Source organism: Chiroxiphia lanceolata, chromosome 1 (genome assembly GCF_009829145.1).
Source record: "Chiroxiphia lanceolata isolate bChiLan1 chromosome 1, bChiLan1.pri, whole genome shotgun sequence".
Classification (NCBI taxonomy): Eukaryota; Metazoa; Chordata; class Aves; order Passeriformes; family Pipridae; genus Chiroxiphia; species Chiroxiphia lanceolata.
In genome coordinates, this window is record NC_045637.1 from 52,133,052 (window position 1) to 52,153,980 (window position 20,929).

The following is a 20,929-nucleotide window of genomic DNA, read 5'->3' on the forward strand; positions in this document are numbered from 1 at the left end:
TTTAAACCATTTTTGAATTTACAGATGCATTGCATGAGAAATTCTGCAGAGCAAACAACCTTATATAATATGTTAATTCTCTTCTTCAATCTTTCAAAGGACCCTCATGAGAGAACTTTCAGAAACTTCAAAAGATCCTATAATTGAAAAAGTTACTTTACAAACACCTTGTATAACAGCTTAAAAACTGATGTTAAAAAGTCTGTCACTATGCAACAGGACATTTTGAGACATAAATTGCACATTCCTAGTCCATTTTCATGTCTATTTAGATTCTATACAATTTTATATTCAGCACAAGAGTCTGCTGAAGAAAATGAGACATGCCAGCAACACAGATAGTCTTTCCTGGTTAATCCAAAGCACTTCATAAAGAAAAGTCATATTTTCAGAAATATTCCACTTTGGTCTAAATCTTCATTCCCTAAAGCCAATGTTAACATTCCTACAGTTTTTGGTGTCCTGTCACACTACTTAGTATTTCTGAAACTGAAACAAAAATTTTGCTGCCTGTTGGATCAGTAAATTTTTTATCTTGCCAAGTCCAGCAATAAGAACCAATAATTAACAAAAAGCCATTTCAAATAGCTTTTAACTGGAGACAAATCAAGACAACAGAATACAATCCTAATCAGTGGCTCAGAATGCTTAAACAAATGCCTTGGTTTCATTTGCAAATCCATGTGATGCATATTACAGTGATAATAAATCATCATGTCCTCCAGCAGGCCTGACATGTCCTGGGCTTGCAATTGACTGAGATAGTTTTATGATGTCTCCCAGCCAAAATCAATAAGGACATGTGTATTAGGGCCAGATCTGAAACAAACTGAAACCAGTGACTCTTTTCACTTATTGAAAGGGAATTTTGTATCCCATCCAAATGAACAGGCTTTACCCATATTAGTATCCCATGGGATGACCAAATATCGTCAAATCACGTAGTTCCAAACTCAAAGTTCATGTAGCTCCACCTGGGCTAACTATCCAACGCACTGCCACTTATTATGGCAAAATGTTTCTCCAGATACCGCTTCAAAAAGCATTGTTGTACACTATAGACAGATGTGAAATAAAGTTTTCAGTAGAACAAGGCTTACTTTAAGACTCGAGTAGCATTATGGTGCTGTTGAACAAAATCTTTCTTGCGCAGTGCATCCAAAAGGGCAGAAATATCATCCTGTAGTCTCTGGGATGTAGCATTTGAGAGCGGGAGATCCAGGCCAAGTGTTTCATTTAGTGACATTGCAACTTCAGCAAGTACTAAGTAGGAGAGTAAACAATTTAGTCATACTATTAAAAAATAAAACACATGTGAATCCCCTGTGCAAACTGCAGCACTTTCCATGTAAATAATTCTTCTAAAGTTGCAAAGGAAATATCCTTCTAAATTTTGTAAAGAAGTGGAAATGTGTTAAAAACAGGATACCTTTGATGGTTGTATGTACTGTGTCAATAAAGCCAGCCAGTTCTTGACTTTTATTCCTGGTTTTCTGAGTCATTGTGTTAAGGTGCCAAGCCTTTTTCAAAAATCTAGTCATCTAGAATAAAATCAGAGATAATCTTGGACAGTTCTCCTAAAACTCTGATTAAATCATGACACTTCTGCATGGGTTTTATGCTTTCTTTCCCAATATTCACAATGCTTAGTGCGAGTAAACAATGCTTTTAGATAAGGAAGATCTAGCTGATTCATAAATCTATGATGCTTCCATGTTTGCTGATGCCTTAATTGCATTTGAAGTTCCAGACCCTGAGACCTGTTGTAAGTTACCAATCAATAGTTACCAAAGCCATTTCTTTAAGTAAGCAAATATTACATCATTTTTTAACTACAACTAATGTTTCTTAAGAAAATCACTGTTCTGAATACACCACTATTAACAATAACAGCACTGTCAGTAGAAGCACATAGTTAGATTCTGTATACATAGTCAGAAAATTATAGGAACATGTGTTCAGCAAATGGGACCTAATGGCTGAAGTACTACTGTCAATTTTCTACCTACAATTATTCTTCTGTTAAAACTAAATAAAGAATACAAACGTTGTCGACTTTTCCTGCAACTTTTCAACAGATGTATTTCTGCCGAAATAATTTTAAACACAATACTACAGGTATCAAGGACTTTTTGGTGAATACTCAGCTATGACATAATTTTGAATAAGCTCCATGTGTTAAAACCAGTGAGAAGATAGTATCTCACTTTCTCCAGTTTTAGGATCTTAAGTGATCACAGTACAAAAAACTTATGAACTTTAACAGAAACCGAGTAGATCTCCTGTACAGTATCATAAACCACCTATAGCTTGCAGAAGAATTTCACAGAACTCCCCTCTTCAGAAAGACTACAGAATGGACGGAATTCTTTCATTGAACTCCACAGATTTAAAATAATTTCTGAACAGCTCTCTGGCGCTAATCTACCATGCTATGAAACCTCAAATGATCTCTCCAGAAAGGCTAAGAATAAAGAAGCCAGCACCCACCTCTTCATGCAGTTGATCAATTCCTCCTGATAAACTCAGAAGACTTTCTTTTGCTGTAGCTAACGAGTAAGTTGGGTTTTCTCTAGGAACTATAGACCTCTATAAGAAACAAGAAGGAACAGCTCACTGTAATTTGAAGACTTTGGTGTGTGTCCAGACTTCTCTGGGAAGAAAATAGCTATGCACGCTATTTAGATTATTTATATGTTTAAAAGGACTGATTCGCAAAGCATGTAAAATGACAGAAAATAATTACATACACACAGTTCATGCAACACAGTGTACCATTTCTTTAAATTAAAGAAACGAGAATCCAGTTATGTCATATTTTCAATTAAGTAAAAGGGAAGGAAGCAGCATTTCTGCTTTCCTGATTCTCAATTTCACCACAGTCTCAGCTGCCAAATAAGGTACTTTGACAAGTTCCAAGGCCCATCAAATTAAATGTTTCCATCCAGTCCCATCACTGCTACTGTTTCGGCAGCTGGTCTTGTCAGAACAGCTGCATTTAGGGTGTATCCGTGAGGATGACCCTGGAGATCAGCAGCCCTGTGCATCCCTTTGTCAATGAGAGAAAATAATAGGCTGCATTTGTCTTCAAGGTCACCTCAAAACTGCCCTAAATGGCAATAAATAGGCCACTGTATCCAAGTCTATAATATTTGATACAGTCAAGGCCTGCAACAGAATACCACTTCTCTAGAGCTGCAGAGAAACTTAAAGCATCTCTCACATAGAGAGCAAGTCTACAAAAGGTTATTTTTAGATTTCAGATGTTTCAGAGGCAATCATTGTAAATACCATAGTAAGCACAATTTTGTCCAAGTTTTTAAAGTAATACAAGGGTATTGTGTCAAAGCCCTTTCCTCAGCGTGAAGGAAAAACAAACGAAAGAGAAAGCTGAAGCTCTTGAGCCTCCTGGAATAAAGGACAGTAAGTTTCTTTAAAAGCCTAGTTCCAAAAACCAGAAATGGACAGCAATCAAGTCTAGGTGTATAAGGAGGAGTAAAGTAGGAGGCTTTAATTAAGAAAAACAGAACTACTGAAGCAATGAAGAGTGGCTAATCTGATTTGGTAACCTTCTCATCACTGAAAGGACCCATACCTAAGTTATAGAAAAGCAGAAAAACTCGAGTTCCTGAGCTACCAGCATGAGGCAGACAAAATATAGTGCAGGGACAGTGCTTCAGGGAAGATCTGTAATTCACAGAAATAAACTTGGGGATTTTCTGGCTTCCAGATACAGTTACTTTGGTACAAGGTAAAAGCCAAGGTAATCTCCAATTAGCCAGAAAAAGGGGAATACCTACTTCCAAAGAGAGAAATATTACAAGACTATAAACTTACCCTCAAGATTAAGTTGTTTAAAAACTACATCATATCAGAAGAAGTTTTATATCACTTTTAGCACCCCACTTCCAAGAAAGTGACAGCTGGCTTTGATTTGATTTTAATATAAAAAATGTATGTACTAAAGGAGAAACTTAAACTGCCTTTATTTTTACATAAAATTTGACTTTGTTTTGCAATTTAACTGCTAAACAAAAGCCATATATTGAATAATGTATCCAAGTTCCAGAAGATGACACTCCTATACAAACACAAAACGACTACAGAAAGCAAGTCAGTTGTATCCTTGAAGTACTACAATAATTCAGTACATTTATGCCTTAGGATATAAAGGAAGGGAAGTATAACAAGCTTTAAAACTAGAAGGTTAGCAACTAAAACTAAAGGATAAGAGTATCTCTGCTGAAGCATAAACATGTAACTTAATCTAAGTTTGCCTTCAAATATTGTAATTATTAACATCCTGAAGTACACTAACTGGAATTCATTCTGTCTTACATCTTAAACAGAAGAAATTATAATTCAAACTCTTGATTTGCTGAATTTGGCAGCACAAAAAGGCTCACATTATTTTGATTTTGGTGTGAGATTGTGAAATACAAAGAAGATAGCTTGATTCTGACTCAGAGCTTGTCTGCTTGACTATTGCTGAGAAGACTCTTATCAATAAATGTTCCTATTTTAGTGGTCGTGAAGTAGGGAGGATCCTGTTTATCTCTGGCTTTGTGCAGAGACCACATGAACTTAATCCTCAGCAACAGCAAATGACCTTCTAGAATCACTAAATGTGGTATTTCCTGCTTTGTTTAAGGGGGAGAGGAGCTGAAGGGATGTTTGCTCCAAACAGCCTGAAAGTGTCCAACACTGAAACATCCTACCTGACTTCAGTTTCCTGAGGTGAGGATAGAGTAAGGAATTTCGACTGCCACACAATTAAAAAGGAAGCACATTACTGCAGTCCAAGCACACTGGCTAATGGAGAAGCAGTCTAGCACTCTATGGGAGAACTCAGGGGGCTATAGAGGAACAGCCTCTAAATCTATGCCTTGGCAGCTCTTTTGGTTAAAAGGGGCCAAAAAAAGGGAGAAGATCTAGCCTAATGTTTCTATTCCACTGCTGAAAATTAATCCCCTTGCTGGGCCAGATTTAAGAACACACATAATCCAGGTGAAGCACATACATATAGCACATTCAGTAATCATATTACTGATTGAAAAATATATTAACCCATTTACTTAAATGTTAGTGCTACAAATGAAAAGAAACTAATAGAGGCAGCCAACATAATGGCCTTAATCAGGTATCACACATACAGATATTCAAGCCATGAACTTCAGGAGGGCTTCTATTAAATTGCCAGCACACATGAGTGACTGCAAGTTTTGTTTTAAAGGTGTGACTAAGTATTTCTACTGTTTACATGTTCATTTTACCTTCAGATGTTTTGTTGCATTCTCCAACTCTGACAATATCCCATAGGGCACACGGGAAATACCAGTGAGGTTCACTGAAAGTATGGCCTCGTTGAGATTATCCAAACTGTTTAACAAAACTCCTGTGCAGTTGTCATCACAAGCTAAATAAACAATTTTAAGAGAATGAAGAGGTATTAGTATTAAAATGAAGCCATTTTGATTTAGACAGTATGTGCCTTCACCATTTGAGTTAAGGTATAAGGGATAATAATTATATATATATTATAATAATATAAGGTAATAAGGTATAATAATTCTGAGTATATAGATTTGTAGTCTTGCCCTCCTCTTCCTGCCCAAGAGTGAACTTAAACTAAACATATTCTCCTTAGTTTAGCACACATTAACTAAACATATTCTCCTTAGTCTAGCACACATTAAAGCCTGATTGGTCCTGCTACCTATTGAGCTACTTGCTGTGTTATTAACTTATTGACCTATTTAGCTATTTTACTATAAATAAAGATTGAAGTTACTGACACTCACTCAAACAGGAAATTCAAGCCTATAGTGCTGTAATTCCATTTATTCCCTGTATTTTTTTTTCACTTATACAAAGTAAAATCTGAGTTCTAAATCCTAATTCATTGTAAAAGCAGATTACTGTACTACATGTGTCTTTCTGCTATTTACTCTCTTATAAGGAATTTCAAAAGTAATTACTGGTGGAACATGACATTATTGATGGAGAATGCCTATAAACCTGGGATAATCCAAAAGTATTAGAGCAAGCTCACATCCAAAGGGTCAATGACATAGGTATTCAACATTTTCTAATAAATATAGGTATTCTACAGTCAGCAAAAAAGTCTTAAAATGATCTTTCCTAAACTTGTCTGTAACATTAAATAAGCCATTTGAAGGATCAACTGCTTGTCTGATGCTATGATCTCTACTGCAGTTTCCTCTGTGTTCACAGAATGGTTGAGGTTGGACAAGACCTCCAGAGAATACCTTGTCCAAACACCTCTGTTTTACAGAAATATTAAGTTGTTAAGATTTCTTTCCTTCATAGAAAGGGTACGGTATGACATCATAAAAACGTTCAAGGAATAATCATGTGCACACAAATATCACTGGAGTAGACCAAAGCCCATTGGGAAAGAAAAAAATTTAAAAAGCACCTACAAACACACTCATCATCCACAAGAAGATGCCTCGGTTCACACTCCTCACAGAGCTGTCCTGTCACTCCTGGCTTACAGAGGCACTGGCCAGTTGCACGGTCACAATTATCATGAACAGAGCCTCCTGGATTGCACTGACATGAATGGCAGCTGCCACCAGGGAGCTGAGGGTCACCATAATAGCCAAGGGAGCACCTACACAGGGAGGAATGGGACATTGAACATCAGGGGATAACCGTCATGAAATCAGAAGTTACACTTATCCTTAAGAATCACTAATAGTTTTTTTTTTATTAGTAGTTCAACAGTAGTTAACAAATCACTCTAAGTCCTTGAACACTCATTCATATACCTATCTTTGAACACTGAATAATCCATTCTGAGTACAAATATGGCTCACATCAATCAAACTGTCCTTGGGAGTTGGGGATAAATGGGGACATTGTGTAACTCACCTTTCACAGTATTGTCCTTCATATCCTGGAAGACAAGCATCACAGTGGTAATCCTGAACACCTTTCAGGACACAAGTGGGACTAAAACTGGAGGAAAGATAAACAAACACCTGCTTACACATAAGACCATATCAAGACAGGTAAGACCTTAAACCACAGGCTAAATACTGCAAGCAACAGCACCTTCTGCTCAATCTGATGCAGTGCTCTAGAATTTTTACTTTAAATTATTTGTATTAAGTTTGATTCCCCAATTATTTGTATTAAATTTGCTTCCCCAATGTGACCTTATTAGAGAATAACTTTAGAGAATAACATGCTAAAGTACCTTATGGCTTTCTTTTTAAAAGGTAAGACAATGAAAAATGGATCTAACTGAGGCTTGCATGAGAACATCAGAGTTCCCAGACTCTCATTCTGACTCAATTATACAAAAGCAACCAACAAATATACTTTTCAAGCTTCTGAAGAAAAAACAGCCTACACAGCATTTTGATTTTCAAAATGCGAAGTTAACTGTTCCTCTACCAAACAAACAGATGTATAAATTTCAGACAAAAGAGTACTTGTTCTTCCCCTAGGACTGATCTCATGAAAAGTTTCTGCACTGACAGGAGATAGTTTGAATCTTTGTAAATACAAAAGCATTGTTCTTTGAATGAAGAAAGAGACCCATAAGAAAGGACATAGAACACAAGAAATACAGAATGGAAATGTGTACATTGGATTTAGTTAAGTTCTGGTTACCTAACAGGGTTGGCTCTGGGACAGGCACAAAGAGAGCAGTCACTGACAGATCCAGTCACTTTCCCATAGTAGCCTGGGGCACAAGCACTGCAGTCATCACCAACTGTGTTATCTCTGCAGTTCTGATACACAAAAGGGAATTCAGACAGTTTAAAGCAACAACAAACAACAGGAGTAACTTTATCTTCCCTCCAAGCAATATATGTATACAGTTTCCAACAATCATCTCTAAATGTCACTACCCATTGGTCAGCATTCTCTGAGTGGAGGAACCTTTTATGCAAAACTAAACAGAATGCCAGCATATTTTCTCTTATGTGAATCTCCTTCAGGCACACTGAACTAATTTCTGTTCTAAATTTTCATTAAAGTTCATGTATTTCTGCTTCTATTAATCTAATTCAGGTCAGGACAGCACAGTACAAAACAAAAAATCCTAAAATAAAACACACCCCAAAAAACCCCAAAGAAACCCAAAACCAAACAAAACCCCTAAACAAACAACAACAACAAAAGAACCTGATGGAAAAATTAAACAGAATACATGGATGAAAAATACAAGTTTCAATGTTTCAGCAAGTGCATCTGAATGCTATAAACCAAGGACTATCCACACTTAGGATCCACAGACACTACATTTAATTTGTCAAGAGTATTGATCAATAACCAGTGCTATTAATATTAAAATATTAAATTGGTATTTTAAACATAATTTAACTGACTAGTCCACCAAATGAATAAAAATAATTTTCTGGGGTTTTTCCCCTTTTTTCTTTTCATTTTTCCTTTTTTTTTTTTATTTCATATACTTGCTAGTGTGTATTTTAGAGGTTAGTTGACAACAATAAACAGTAGCAATGCAGTCTCCTATTGCATGGGAGCAGAAGTCAGAGGTGAAACCCAGCTCTTTTGCCTACAACCTTCAGCTGGAAATATCTAAGTAGTAATCTCAACACACATAGGTGACTTGCTACCCCTGAAACAACGTGAGAGGAAGAATGGTGAGTATTCACTAGTGTGAAAGACCGATGTATTTCTTTCCAACCTTTGCGATAAAATGAGAAAGTGAGCAAATTATATTAGCTGAGGCATAGTCTTACAATACTTTAGTCTCTGGGTGATAAAAAAGCCTCATCTAAAGCCGCCTAGAGAATTCTCTTCCTGAGAGACAAAGAATTTGCCTTTGACTTAGTCTGTGCTATGGTATGGCTTACTGCTTCCTTTACTTCTTTTTTTTGTGTGACTAAGCAGACCTTGCTGACAAGCCCAAAAAGTCCCACAGAAAAACAGATAAACTGAACCGATACACAAGTAATTTTAAAAGTAAAACTAAAGCTAAAATAATTAATGGTTAATGATTAATTAATTAATGATTCTGAGTATGTTAGTGCCCCAAAACCTTGATAATTTTACTGAGTTCACCATAAGGGAAGCACTATTCAGATTTTCCATTTTTTGGAGTTGGGCAGGGGGATGCTAAATCACACTTTATCCAAATAGTAAAGCCATATACTTCTCCCAGAATCTCCTTTCATAGTTACTGCTATTGTATGTTAGGGTCAAGTCAATAGAAAAATGTATAAAATGTACGTACCAAGCACTTTCCAGTTTCAGGATCACAGGTTTCACTGTGGTTGTTGCACTGACACGGCACACAAGGTGCCATCAGAGTGTGAGGCTCTTTTACACTGCGTTCTGTATGCCTTCCCCTGTAGTATCCTGAAGCACAGCTCTAGTTGTAGGGGAAGTAAAATAAAATTTAAAAAAAAAAAAATTATCACAGCTATCAACAGTTACAAACAATTTTTAAAGCCATTTAAGTAACTGTTTTTACTATCTCACTATTAGACACACAAAAAGGATTCAAGGATTCTGTACCTGACAGGACAATCCAGTATAACCAGCAGGACACCTACATTGCTCTACAAGATGAGCTCTAGCTCTGCCTAGATGCATTTCTTCAAACTTGACTGCAATTTCCATTGAGACATTTGCAATTCTACAAGATACATGCAGAAGAGAGTATGAACATCTAAAGAATCTCTAACAACAAAAACAAGATCCAAAAACATTTTCATGCTTCAAGGTCAGGGTTACCATGCATAATCTTCCATAATCCCTTTTTTCCCATGCAAATATCTCAAAAACTGAAGATTCTTTACTTATTTATGAGATTTCAGAAGTCATTCAAAGTGATATAGATTAATTCCTATTGATCTGCAAAAATTGCCAAACCCACCACGTAAGAGCACGTATTTTTAATCTCAGATATATTAGACAACTACATTTGTTTTGTCTCACATATTTTTGGATAGACCTAAGAAAAAAGACAGCTGGGGGCATGTGAATAAAAAATAACACAAAATGGAGTTGGAATCAGACTTCTTCCCAGAAGTGAAGATGTACAGATATTGGGTTTTCATTTCTTTGTTTCTCTTGCAAGTGTCCAGACTGACAGATACAATGACCATATCCCATCCCCTCCCTCCCATTAGTAACTTAGTTCTGTTCAAAAGGGTTATAAAATGCTACCATTCTGAAGTGGGCATGTCTTACTGCCACTGCCCCGAGTCTGTAAAACTACAGGAGATACCTAAATTAATACAAGAACTCAAGGGACCATGTGTTTAAATAGAAAAAAAAAAAAAAACACAACAAAAATTCAATATCCATAAAAATAAGATGGGAAATAAATAATCCATAAAATATGTATTTTTTATATGAGTGGTTTTATATATATATACCACCCATCCTGCAGAACACTGCATCAGCCTGTGCTTCTTTATGTCCTTTTCTATCAAAGTAAGTAGCAGAGACATTTAGTGTTTCACAGAAAGAATTAAAGAGGAATTCTGCTGCCATTAAGGGTCATAAATCTTTTCTTATCGGATGAAGAGCAAAAGTCATAAATAGGAAATTGGAAATTTCTCTAATTTGAGTTAAATCTTTACTATGCAGCTCAGTTGGGACTATGTGTAGGTTAAATTACAGTAAATGGAATACAATAAATAAATGCAATCACAGATTGCTTTACCTGCTTTGCTGTAAACCTTGGCCATAAGCTGCCTTGATAAGGATGTATTCAACATTGCTTAGCACAGACATGAAGTCAGAACGCAAGACGGGCTCATCAGACACAGAGTTAAAATACTTCCAAGAATCCTAGAGAAACATAACACATATTATTAAAACCATGAGTATTTAATCTTACTTCAAGTCATCCTCTGCTCCTCCTTACGTGTTCTTTCAGAAACGCAGTCACAGTGGCTATGTCTAAACTCTAAGTCCCAGAAAATCCAAAGCTCCATGTTTGCTCCACGTTAGAACAAAACATGGTTTTATATAATTTCTCCTTACTTCTCTGTGCTCAACTTCCATAACTACTTTCTACAGTGAAGCAGTTCAGGCCTGCATGGCACAGCTTTTTCTGGATAGATCTGGAGAACCCAGACAGCCAAAAGATCAGGACTTCACAGTACTCATTTCATGGGCAGTTAAAAAAAGCTGCTGTAACTGCGTCCTGTGAACTGCCAAGAGAAACTAGACCTCCCCTCAGCCCCAGTTAGAAGAGACTCCCAGAAATCAAAGGAGGTCATCATTATCTCTTCTGAAATTGCCCCATGAGCACTGCTGCAAATTACTGCTCCTGCTAGGCTAGGGTTCACATGGTGCTATATGCTGTATCTTGGCTGTAAGTGTAACCCACAGGCTAAAAAATTATGAGACTGGCCAAGAGGGACAATACCTGGCTGTCTGCCATTTATCACCAAAATCTGAGCTGCTTTAGCATAATATTCCAAGCCATTTTTTCCTCCTTAAATAGATGCATTTTAATCCAAGTGCTCTACTTACTCAGTCTATTTGAAATCAGATATGCATTTTTCTAAGTATTTTCTTTAATACATAGAGCTCTTCTGTGCAAGTTGATAGAAGAAAGGTAAGTATTTTTACACCAATGTTTTGGCTTACCTCCTTCATTTCTACTTCCTTGTAGGTTCTTACTCCATTTTCTGGAGAAGGGATGTCTACATATATGACCAGTTTGCTGGTGTGACCTCCTTTCATTAGAATCTGTGGCTCAAAATTCGACGTTCCAAAGCCATCCAAAGCATAAAAAGCAACAGTATATCTCAGCTTTCCTCCATAGGCCATGAGCTGTTTGGATTAAAAAATTATTACTCTTATTTATTCTAAGGTTAAAGTTACTAGTTGAAAATATTTTAATATCAGCTGTAGACTGCAAAACTGTCAGTTTTTTGGAGAATAGGCAATAAAACATGAAAATTGACTTAAACTCAGCAGTTTTTCCACCAAGGTTAAATGCATATTTCTAAAAAGCAGTCTTAGTTTCCTCTTCTAAACCCTTTCAAGGTGTGCACTCAATTTTCATTTAATTCCTAAGCAATAGAGATTTCATGATCTGTATACTGATTCTAGCATCAAGGTTAAAAACTCTTTCAGGTTTCCACAGTGAAACTGAGTATACTACTCTTTCCCCCTCCTAGGATCTCTGAAGAGTAACATGGTAATTAAATATGGGTGTTACCAATTTACAGGGTCAAGAAATATCTCATTAGGTAAGAGTAATGTAAACATATTGTTTGTGCTTGCTATAAATAAGTTCACTCACTGGATATTTATAGTATTATGACCTACAAGAACAGAACTAACAAAGAAAAATATTATCAAGATAAAGTGACTATTATATAGTGAATGTATTAAGACAATAAAGAAGTAATCTACAAAGCATTTGAGTTATTTAATGTTCTTACCTGGTCTCCCTGAAACTGCTCTGGTAACTTCCAGTAAAATGTTTCTGTATTTAAGTATTTTCTGACTACGGCGGCATCCAGTAAAATATCAGGAAATTGCGAAAATACTCCTTCCACTGTTCCAGTCAGGTTACTTTGAGCTACTACATGCAGAATGGACTGATCTGGAGTTAAGGTTATCTGCAACACAAAGTGCAAACGAATCATTCAACGAAAATATTCTACCTCGTTGTAATATACCGTTTACAGTTTTAGCTGTTTTGAAACAGTCAACAGTCCATCTTGGAGTAATGTCCAACACAAACAACTGGACACCATGTTTGATATTTACTTTTTTAAGAAGTGAAGAGTGAAACAGAAGTTTTAGAAATAGGACTGTGACCATTTGCCGTTTGCTTTCTTTTCTGTTCTGACATATGCCTCCATAAACCAGTCAACTACATTCAGCCTGATTCATTAAATGCACACAACTTTTGGCACACCAGTGTGGTACCTAACACGAGGATAACACCAGACTGTGTCTGTATATTTACGTCGCTTTACTTACAGGAATTCTCACATGATCTTCTAGTTCCGAACAAAGTGTGGACATCCCAAAACAGAAGCATGGAGTACATCCCAGTGCATTGTTAGCAGACAGAGCAAAACTTCCAGGTTTACACTCACTGCATTGTAGACCAAATACATTTTCCTGAAGGAAATTAAAAAACAACAACCACCATAACAGTACACTCATATTACTTCACTAGCTAAATGAAAGATGGTTATTTTGGGAAGAAAAACTAGTTGCTATTTATTGTACCTATTCTGTTTTACTACGCAGCACATTATTTTTTTCAATATTTTCCTATGCTGATTAAAAAACAAACAAATAAACAAAAAAACCCTGACCATGGAACATTCAAGTTAAACTCATATTTGAATTTCTATCAAAAATTGGCAGCTATAAATTTCCATTCAAGATAGAATCTCCTCTCAAACCCTCATCTGGAGCTCTCAAAGTCAAAGAAATTACTCAGTATAAATAGGAATCAGGGGACCTATTCCAAGTGTCTCAATTCCCCAGTCTGAACTTGAAAAAACACCCAAAACTACAGTTAGTATCCACTGGCACCTTTAACCAGATATTGGAGAGACACTTATGCAGGTATACATTTGTAGTCTTGAAGTAAGTTTTCTATCATTCAGTCTTTCAAGAACAGATTTCCACCGCTTCAGAAAAATCTATACCATCTGTGTGTTTAACATTTTCTTCTTTTTATACAAGAATGTCAATTCAGGTTTCACTATTAGCAATATACATTGAGTTATTCTTAAGCACTGACTTTGGTTATAGCATAGGAAACAAATTTGAACTTAGTATAAACATATCTAAATAACCACTGAGATTCTTGATTTTGTATTTATTGGTTTCTTCCTATAATTGTAATTTGAATTTTCAGAAAAGCAGGCTATATCATCTGAATCAATATGCTGTTCCCAAACCTAATAAAACCAAATGTGTACGAGCAGAAAAACTTCACTGTATTTCATTTTTTTCCTGGCTAAATAATAACACCTGTTTGGCACAGAAAACCTTTTAGCGGTGATTTAGGTGTACTCATAAACATCTCAAAGAACGGATGCAGAATGTCTTTTGAAGTCCTTTCAGCTCTATACCTTCCATGACTTTAATGCAATAAATGTCCAGAAACCCCCAAAGCTGTCCCAGAAGGGTCGGAATAGTTCAGTACCTTGCAAGTACAGATGCCAGTTTCTTCTTCACAACCACAAAGTCCTTCAGTGTCATCGCACATCTCCGCTTTGGTGCCTCTCAAATCACAGTCACAGGCAACACAGTCTGGGTAGTCCCTGTAGCCTAATGCACACCTGGAACAGTCTCGTCCTCCAAATTCAATTTTGCACTGGCATTGACCTGTCAATACATTACACTGGAGATTGGCTGAACCAGTGTTGCTACAGTTGCAAGCCTTAGATGAAAAGAAGAAATGTTCATAAATAGCAAATCTCTAAAAATAATTTTTTTACAACAGCAACAGCACAGTAAATTTAGAGTGCCCCTTAAAACCCAGGGTTTATCAACAATTACTATACAATAATAAAAAGGAAGAATTTGCACAGAGAAATGAGGTTGTTTGGTTTGTATTTTAATAAAGAACTGCATTTCCAGTAAACAGTGGATGGTAAAAAGTTAGAAGCCTTGTTGACTCCCAAATATGGGCAGGGAATCAAAGGAGTTGGATGAATCTGTTCCAGAAAACAAACAAACAAAAAAATCCAAAATACTTTATTTACAGTACTACGTATTGAGTGCAGCAAGTAAATTAAAATAATGTTATACAAATGATGAATGAAAGAAATCTGTAAGTACCATAATTTTATAAATATGACAGAAAGGAAAATCATCCTTTTAAGATTTTAGGAAGTATTAATAGGGCCTACATCTTGCTTCAGCTTCATTTACTATTTGATGAGGAAACAAGAATCTCATTGCATCCAAAGGTGGGAAGCTCAGTATGAAGTCAGGTCAGTTCCAAAGGAATAGTGTTTACTGGTAGAGTACGCCCCTCATTATGCAATCAGTAATATTGTTGCAGAATGATTCAAATTTAGTAGTAGAATGGCTAAGGCTTAGTAGGAGAGTAGGCCTAGAGAGCAGCACTCCAAAGTAGTAGGTTAGCAGCCTTGTTCGTGAGAATGGAATGTACTGAAGAGGTAGGAACAATAATCAAAAGATTTAGCCAAGCATGTATATAACGATTTGTTACCTTAGATACAGTAAGGGTCTGCTGAACGGTTTCTATGGGGTTTCTATGGAGTAGGACAACTTAAACAGATTTATGATTAAAAGTAGATGATTACCAATTGTTATCAGTATGAAATATGAGTTTGTGTTTGTAACTAAGTGTAACTGCTTACAAGTAAGAACTGCACGTAGACATGTTTGTGTAAAGGTATAAAAACTGAACTGAAAATGAGAGTCTTCGGAATCCTGACTTGGGACGCTAGTCCTCAGGTTCCCGGGCCCCGAATAAAGCACCCATAAACCGGCACTCTGTTGGTTTGTGTTTTCGTTACGGGCAACAGTTTTCTGGCGACCCAGGTGGCACTCCGGGGGTAGCTGGGGCGGCTCACGAGCTGATCCACTCCATGCCGGCAACCAGGTGATTTCTGGGGAGACATCGACCCGTGCCCGACCCCGCGCCTGCCGGACAACCATCCAGGTAAGCTCGCAGGTGCTTTATTCTTTTAGGTTTGTTGGTTGGGAGCCTGCCCATAAGACGGGACCGTGAGTTTACCCGCTGGGTTGGGCAAAGGTTTTATTGGGAAGCCTAGGCGCTGGTCGTAAGACGGGGCGAAAGCCGCGCTGAACCAGCACTTGTCACTCATAGCGAGACTTGACAAGTTGGTATAGGAAGGTATTGGTTTATACTGTTCGTATCGAACTGTTTACTATTTGTATTGTACTGTTTGCTGTTCGTATTGTACTGTTTATTGTGTGACTGTACAGTGTGTGTGACTATGATGCCTTTTAAAACCTTTAGGGCACTATCTTGTGCAGAAAATGATATCCCTAGCGATTCTCCGCTTGGTTGCTTGTTAAAACATTGGAAGGAAGGAAATTTCGGACAAGAGTTAAGTAAGAGACAATTGATTGATTATTGTAATAATGTATGGCCTCAATATGAGACAGAAGGAATGCAGTGGCCTAGGAATGGTACATTAACCTCGGAAATTATAACCCCCTTGATGCAATATTTACGAGAGAATGAGATGTGGGATGAAATACCGTATTTAGATTTGTTTTATTATTTGGAACGTAAGACTGAATGGCAAAAGGAATGTGGTATGTTGGTGTTAAAAGAATTAGATGATAAATGTATAGGATGTCAAGAACCAGAGGAAGATGTGTTTTTGTTAGTCTCCCCCAGCATAACTCCAAGTGCGCCCCCGGGAGATAGTTTCTCTTCACGTGGGAGGGCACGATCACCCACCATGCCCCCGTTAGAATCGTCCTCGGATAAGGAAGTAACGAGAGGGCGAGAATGTGGTTTTGATAGAACTCCGCTAGCAGAACGGACTCGGAGGGGGCGAAAAGAAAGGGGAAGGAGTAGAGAAAAGAGACGGGGAGGGGGAAGGGAGACAGACGTTTCGCCCTCACCCCCTAGATTGATGACCCCTTTGCGGGAAGCAGTTGGAGCGAAGGGAGGAACAGTAAATGATTTCGTGCTGCAGGAAGATCCCGAGTGGGATCGGAATGTGTCTGGAGATTATAAAAGGTTAAGAATTTACCAGGAATTATTAGTAGAGGGAGAGTTGACAGAATTTAGAATGGATATTGGAGCTAGTTTTTCGGCAATGAATAAATTGATGGGGCTATTAAGTGATTCAACTGCATGGGTAGTAGGAGTTTCAGGACAGATAGAGGAGAAGACGTTTCTAAAACCCCTAGATATCAAATTTAGAGGAAAAGAGATACCGCAGGAAATAGAACAGGCTGTAGTGCCCTGGGTATGGGAAACAGGGGTCCCTGGAAAATCCAAAGCTGCTACTCCAGTTAGAATAGAATTAAAAGAAGGAGCACAACCTGTTAGAGTGCGACAATACCCAATTAGTTTAGAAGCTAGGAAAGGAATAGCCCCAATGATCTCACAGTTTCTAGTTTTAGGGATATTAAAAGAATGTGAGTCAGAGTTTAATACTCCCATTTTTCCAGTAAGAAAGCCTAATGGTAAGTATAGGTTAGTACAAGACTTGAGAGCAGTAAACCTCATTACAAAAGATATCCACCCAGTAGTAGCAAATCCCTATACTTTGTTAACGTCTGTTTCTGAGAGATTTCAGTGGTTTACAGTGATTGACTTGAAAGATGCCTTCTTCTGCATACCACTGGCACCAGAAAGTTGGAAGATTTTTGCCTTTGAGTGGGAAAACCCAGAGACTGGACGAAAGCGACAGCTTACTTGGACTCGATTACCACAAGGATTCAAATGTTCACCTACAATATTCGGTAATCAGTTAGCAAAAGAACTTGAAGAATGGAAGACTACTCAGGTAAAGGAATCTCCTTTTTCATATATAATACTTCAGTATGTTGATGACATCTTCCTGGGAACTACAGAACAGGGACTCTGTCGTCAGTTAACCATTAAACTGTTAAACATGCTGGGGCAAGCAGGCTACCGGGTTTCAAAAGAAAAGGCTCAACTAGTAAAACAGAAAGTTATTTATCTGGGATGTGAAATTTCTCAAGGAGTTCGGCGTTTGGGTGCAAATCGTATACAAGCAATATGTGCTATCCCAGTACCCCGAAATAATCAAGAATTAAGATCTTTTCTAGGAATGGTCGGATGGTGCAGGCTGTGGATTCCCAACTTTGGGCTGACTGCCAGACCATTATATGAAGCAGTAAAAGAGCCCAAGCTGACCTGGGGGACGAAGCAGGAGAAAGCATTCCAGGAACTGAAAAGAGCCCTCCAGGAAGCACCTGCCCTGGGACTACCAGACCTAACCAAAGAATTCCAGCTTTATGTCTGCGAGAGACAACGAACAGCTTTAGGAGTACTCACTCAGCGGTTGGGATCCTGGAAGAGACCGGTGGGGTATTTCTCCAAACAGCTGGACGCAGTAAGTGGGGGATGGCCGGGGTGCCTCAGAGCCGTGGCAGCGACGGTTATTCTAATTCAAGAAGCACGAAAATTGACTCTGGGGAAACACATGGTGGTGTACGTGCCCCACATGGTCATAACAGTTTTGGAACAAAAAGGGGGGCATTGGCTCTCCTCTAGCCGTATGTTACAATATCAGGCTCTGTTAAGAGAGCAAGATGATGTTGAACTGAAAATTACTAACCATCTCAACCCAGCAGAATTCCTTAGGTCTACAAAGGAAGAAGGTGTCCTGGAGCACGACTGTGTAGAGACCATTGAACAGGTCTACGCGAGTAGAAAAGACCTGAAGGATGAACCACTGACAGATCCTGACTGGGAGTTGTACACTGACGGATCTAGCTTTGTGGAGAATGGCACCAGGTATGCTGGGTATGCAGTGGTCACTCTACAAGAAGTGATAGAAGCAAATGCACTACCCCCAGGTACGTCTGCACAAAAGGCCGAAATTTGGGCATTGGTGAGAGCTTTAATACTAAGTCAAGGAAGGAGAGTTAACATATGGACTGACTCCAAATATGCCTTTGGAGTAGTTCATGTTCACGGAGCACTTTGGAAAGAGAGAGGACTTCTTACTTCTCAAGGGACATCAATTAAACATCGAGAAGAAGTTTTACAATTGCTAGAGGCAATATACAAGCCCTCGGCAGTGGCAATAATGCATGTCAGAGGACATCAGACTGATCCCGGACGAGAATTTCAAGGTAATCGACAGGCTGACCAAGCGGCTAAGCAAGCCGCCAGAGAGGTATGGACTCAGATGGCTCTTTTACCCGTTCGGAATAATCCAGCAATAGCATATATGGAAGAAAAACCATATTATTCACAAGAAGATGAGAAATTAGCTCAAATAACAAAAGCAAGGAAAAATATTAAAGGGTGGTACATTACTCCCATAGGACAAGTAATCTTACCTGTCAGAATAATGAAAGCAGTACTCGAGATGGAACATAACAAGTGCCACTGGGGTGCAGAAGCAATGGTAAAATTTCTGAAAAATGAGATTCTCTCAAACCAGATGTTAACACTAGCAAAAAGGGTAAATGCAATGTGTCCCATGTGTATTAAAAATAACCCAGTGGTCAGAAAACAGGTACAAATGGGAAAGTTACAGATAGGACAGTTACCAGGAGACTATTGGCAAATAGATTTTTCTGAGTTGCCTAAGGCCCAATCCTATAAGTATTTGTTAGTATATGTTTGTACCTTTTCAGGATGGCCAGAAGCCTTTCCATGCAGGACTAATCAAGCAAAGGAAGTAGTTAAGACTCTTCTGAGAGAAATTATTCCAAGATTTGGGGTACCTCTAGGGTTATCATCTGATCGAGGGCCACACTTTACCGCAGGGATAGTGCAAGAAATATCTGCTATATTAGGAATAACATGGAATCTCCATACACCATGGAGACCGCAATCTAGTGGACAAGTAGAGAGGATGAATCAGACATTGAAGGGTCAATTAAAGAAAATTTGTCAAGAAGCAAAAATCCCGTGGCCCCAAGCGCTACCTCTTGCCTTGCTGAGAATCAGGATTAAACCCAGGGAGAGAATAGGAGTAAGTCCATACGAAATATTGTATGGCAAGCCCTATCATGCAGCTACCTATCAAGGGGATCCTCATGTGGTGGGGGATCAAGCAGTGTTTAACTATGTGTTATCCTTAAATAAAACTCTCACAGCCCTCAGAGGAGCGCTGCAGTGGAATCGACCTCTGCCCCTGGAGAATCCGGTTCATGACATTTCTCCAGGAGACCAAGTCTATGTGAAAAACTGGTCGGTGGAACCGTTAAAGGAAACATGGGACGGTCCTCGCCAGGTGATAATGACCACTTACACGGCGGTGAAGGTCGAGGGAATCGACAATTGGATTCATTACACCCGAATCAAGAAGGTTCCAGTCTCGTGGTCGGTAGAACCTCACTCACCTACAAGGATAGTATTTTGAGCCAACCATTGAGGATCGTAGTATTTCTGGGGTTGATGAGTTTAGTAGAGACCACCGTGAGAATTGAGACCCCAGATCCTTATTTATTTGTACCAGAGTACACTGATGTGAATTTAACCTGTCTGTTTTCTGATGACCAGGGAGCTGAATTAAGAGATGTTAAAGTCAAATGGAGATGGAGAGATCAAGATCGAGCCATGACAGAAGGAGTGACGACAGTTTGGGATGCGACACAACAAAAAGGTTATACCATCCTGCAGGTACCCAAAGTGTCTAAAGCTATGGAAGGAACATATATGTGTGTAGTTTGGATTTGGGAAAGTTTTGATTATGAACATATAGAAATACGGACAATAAACACGACCCAGAAAACGGTGACCAAAGTGCGAGTTATGCCCACTAGGAAACAATTTGACATGTGGGATGGTCCTCCCTTAAAAATCAATTGTGCCTTCCAATTTGATAATTGTCAGAAATCAGTTAAAGTAAAGTGGTGGAAATTGAATATGACAAATCAATCTTGGGAATCACAAAATCAAGGAGTTAGCTGGTGGTCTAATAGTAAGGAAGGTAAAGGGTGGTTGAATATTTCTGATCCCAGAGTAGGAAAAACAGAGGGTACATTTCTTTGTGTGGTCTCATGTGGAAAAGAAAAAGATTACGGGATAAGGACAGCAGTGGCTGTACCATATCAAGGAGTAAGAGTTAGACCAGAATACAGTGTTTACCCGGCCCAGGAAGGAAGCGATCTGACTTTAAGTTGCAAAATTTCAGAAGGACAGTATTCTGAATACGGGTGGTGGTTTAAAGGACAGAACTTGAAAGTCGGGAAGAGACATCAGATTGAAAAGAGGGCAGATGCAATAGTTTTAAAAATCAAAGAAATACGAAGAGGAGAA

The 20,929-nt window shown here is 38.3% G+C and overlaps 1 protein-coding gene across 1 annotated transcript in view; it reads right to left on the reverse strand.

The window, feature by feature from the left end:
• Positions 1 to 20,929, reverse strand: part of LAMA1 (laminin subunit alpha 1) — a 107,234-nt gene that overhangs the window by 27,309 nt on the left and 58,996 nt on the right. Inside the window, exons 23-36 of the mRNA XM_032680816.1 lie at positions 14,150 to 14,386; positions 12,964 to 13,107; positions 12,417 to 12,596; positions 11,614 to 11,799; positions 10,679 to 10,806; positions 9,523 to 9,643; positions 9,239 to 9,376; positions 7,645 to 7,766; positions 6,898 to 6,984; positions 6,444 to 6,637; positions 5,274 to 5,416; positions 2,491 to 2,589; positions 1,430 to 1,541; positions 1,101 to 1,263 (exon numbers count right to left, since the gene is read on the reverse strand). Of these exons, the coding sequence (XP_032536707.1) occupies positions 1,101 to 1,263; positions 1,430 to 1,541; positions 2,491 to 2,589; positions 5,274 to 5,416; positions 6,444 to 6,637; positions 6,898 to 6,984; positions 7,645 to 7,766; positions 9,239 to 9,376; positions 9,523 to 9,643; positions 10,679 to 10,806; positions 11,614 to 11,799; positions 12,417 to 12,596; positions 12,964 to 13,107; positions 14,150 to 14,386 (2,054 nt within the window). The remainder of the gene's footprint in view (positions 1 to 1,100; positions 1,264 to 1,429; positions 1,542 to 2,490; positions 2,590 to 5,273; positions 5,417 to 6,443; positions 6,638 to 6,897; positions 6,985 to 7,644; positions 7,767 to 9,238; positions 9,377 to 9,522; positions 9,644 to 10,678; positions 10,807 to 11,613; positions 11,800 to 12,416; positions 12,597 to 12,963; positions 13,108 to 14,149; positions 14,387 to 20,929) is intronic.